This window comes from Orbicella faveolata, unplaced genomic scaffold, assembly GCF_042242905.1.
Source record: "Orbicella faveolata isolate gen_17 unplaced genomic scaffold, um_ofav_v1 contig_13, whole genome shotgun sequence".
Taxonomy (NCBI): domain Eukaryota; kingdom Metazoa; phylum Cnidaria; class Anthozoa; order Scleractinia; family Merulinidae; genus Orbicella; species Orbicella faveolata.
Genome location: NW_028301540.1, coordinates 14,711,733 through 14,715,000, shown reverse-complemented (window position 1 = coordinate 14,715,000; position 3,268 = coordinate 14,711,733). Strand labels below are relative to the sequence as shown.

The following is a 3,268-nucleotide window of genomic DNA, read 5'->3' as shown; positions in this document are numbered from 1 at the left end:
CACTTATATTTATATGCTTACAAATAATGAAGAAATATCCAAAATTGAGAAAACATACCTTTAAAAACATTGACCAGCCATTGCTCGACAAACGCCTCGTCTTTTCCGCTGAATTCATCCATGGCACTTTTAAAAACATGTGTGTCAAATGCCCGGGGGTCGCCCCGGGGTACGCAAATGCCCAGTCCCCGGGCCGCGATAAAATTGCGAATGCCCCACCCCCGGGACTGACAACGTCAGCAAATGCCCCGCGGTTGCTCGGGGTGGGGATGGGCACTGCTGGAATTGACTGATGCATTACCCAAGGGGAAAACACTGATGTCAAATACCCCTTCCACACTCACAGGCTTTTTTACCCCTTCCACTGGCTGCCACAGTCTTTTTTTCCCGTCTAGTTATATCCCACGCTTTGTAAAGAGGCATTTCTCCCAAAAGCAAACACTTTCTAAAGCTGTTTAGCCCAACACGGATTAATATTCAACAATGAACGCCATCTTGAGGGGTCGGACAAAGTGGTCAGAAATTACAGTGTTTGTATGGGAATCTGATGGCAAAAAAACTTTTTTCCAAAATGTAATTTTACACAATTTGTGAATTGCAAAGTTAAAATACTAGGTCAGTGGAAGATTGTATTCACCAAGTTTGAAGGATGTAGCTGGGCTAGAAGATGCTCAGTTAATATTTCTTATTTTCCATTCATTTGTTTATAAATTTGACTGGGTAGATGCAGTTCGCGGGAAAAAGATTGCAGACAAATGTATGGAAAATTAGAAAAATTAATTGATCGTCTTCTAGCCAAGTTACATCCTTCAAACTTGGTGAATACAATCTTCTACCTGATATTTTAATGTCTTGATTCACAAATTGTGTAAAATTTGATTTTGCAAAAAGTAGTTTGCCATCGGATTCCCATACAAACACTGTAATTTCTGACCGCTTTCCCTACCCATCAAGAAGTCATCGAAAACCGTGATATGATCAATTTAAAACAGCGTTAAAATATAGAGCAAAATCCGTACCATAGTGGAAAATAGTCCAAAAAAATTAAATCTGAAACGAGACAAAGAACAAAGGTGAGTAAACTGGAGGTGTCATCATTTCCTTTGAGTTCAGGCTCGTGACTGTAACCTTCTTTAACCTTGATATAATATCCTATCTGATCTCATAAATATTGTCATAATTTCTAGGTTCTCTCTGGCACTCACAAAGATATATCTTCTGGAGAGAAATGCATAGCAAAATGAAATAAGAAGAAGCAAACTTACCGAAGTTGTCCGCAACACACTTGGCCAAGCTTGCCGAGTCGGTTTGACCTGTGTCACGGTCATTCACTCTGCTAATTTGGTGCCAAATATGATGGTATTACATCAGACCCCACATTGACTGATCCATTTCAATCTTGACTTGTTTACTTCACTGTTTTATTTTTTGTGGTTCGGTGCGCAAAGAAAGCTGTTTCGTTTCATGCCACGCTAAATCACTGCTTATTTAGTTCAATCATTTCTAATTACACTGGACCATTGCTTCTATGGCTGAACAGCTCAACATTAAGTTAAGCTATTTGCTGTTTGCATGAATGATTTGACTTCGCACTGCACTGTTTGTGTCTGCATTAAATCAGTTGACACTACACTAAACCATTGATCGGTGAGTTGAACCATTTCTTGGTGAATTAAATGATTTGTCCATTGCTTCAACTATTTCACCATTAATTACACCATTTTGAAACAGAACACGACTGTTTGTTGTCAGATCTGATCATGCTACGTATCGTAGTCAGATGGATTCTCATTTGAATAAACTGATTCTTATTAGTTTGTTCCATTTTGATATTGGTGACTGAACCATTTCTAAATTGTCTAAATCATTCACTGTTTCAGTAGACCGTTTAACACGAACACCAAAACTATTTGGGGGGAATTCATACAGAGGCTTTAACTGCCAACTGCTAGGCATCACCCTCGTCAGCCGTTGACCAGGAACTATGGTAGTTTCGGCGGCTAGCAACGGGACTACAGTTCCTGGCACCGCCAGCGGCAGATGCCACTGGGTGATGCCTGGTCAGGCGTATTGGCAGCAAGCGTGTGGTGTATGCACAAGGAGAGTCCAGGCAGCAGAGAGCTTTACTGGATGCAGTTTAATAAGATATTGTGATCAGCGCAGATTTAGGCACTGCGCGATGATTGCCAGATCCAGTTGGATACTACCTCCGCTTCTTCTTGAAGAGCCTTGATGTTGCTCGGAGAGCTTTCTTTGGGAGTCCGATGTTTGACAGGAAGGACCTGGTCGATCTTGCAATGAAGCCGCGGCAACCGACTTCGACGGGTATAACACTGCAGGCCCAGCCACGATCTTCACAGCTAGCACGGAGAGGCTCGTAACAGGTTCTCTTGCGTTCATTAGCAAAGTCAAAGTTCCCTTCCCAAGGCACAGTTAGTTCGACCAGATGCACACGTTTACGGGAGTTGGACCAGATTACGATGTCTGGGCACACAGTTGTGATGGCAATGTGACATGGAAAATGCAGGGCTTTAGATATATCAGCCAGCAATTGCCAGTCTTGGGCACCTGTAAGTAGCCTCGACTGTTTCGCTCTCTTCACAGCGGCTGGTTGGGGCTGCTCAACTTCCCTGTGGAACTTGATGCCTTGATTTGTTATCTCCTTAACTGGTGCCTTATTAGTGCTGGCGCATTGGTCCTGTGTGGCTTTGGCTATAACCCGCAACACTTTGTTGTGCCTCCAGGTGTACTTCTGAAGTGACTTATTGCAAGCCGTTAACACATGCTGTAGAGTGGCACGTATTTGGTTGCATGCATGGCAAATGTCGTCGTCGATAATACCCCACTGTTTGAGGTTTGTAGGCGTAGGAAGGAGGTCGTACGTAGACCTCAGTAGGAAGCTGATCCTTGGTGGCTCCATCTGGGCAAGGGTGGGCCAGCTGAGTTTTCTCTGTTCTGCCTCTTCCCAGCACAACCAAGCACACTGTTTAGCGAACCCAGCTGCTGTAGCTGATCTTCTTTCTTCGTCGATGGCGCGTACCTCCTCAATGACCATCTCACGACAGCCTTTTGGACCCTGCGCAGAGAACCAGTGATGTACGTTATTACCCAGACCAGCTCTACTATCTTGCACCGCACCTACGATGTCCTTAGTTTGAAGGCTGGCTTCTGCTTCAGTTACGGCCTGTTCAGCAGTCCATTTCCGGCCAGATTTCACCACGGGTTGTACCTCGCGGATCACTTGATCAGGCGAATCCCGGAGCATCAT

The 3,268-nt window shown here is 44.2% G+C and overlaps 1 protein-coding gene across 1 annotated transcript; it reads right to left on the bottom strand.

Annotated features, from left to right (window-relative positions):
• Positions 1–2,203: 2,203 nt before the first annotated feature.
• Positions 2,204–3,268, bottom strand: LOC149115170 (uncharacterized). The gene has a single exon (XM_089285650.1). It carries the CDS (start codon positions 3,266–3,268, stop codon positions 2,204–2,206), a length of 1,065 nt encoding a protein of 354 aa, XP_089141776.1.

Coding starts and splice junctions, on each gene's coding strand:
- LOC149115170 (XM_089285650.1), bottom strand. CDS start 3,268: ATGATGCTCCGGGATTCGCCTGATCAAGTGATCCGCGAGGTACAACCC.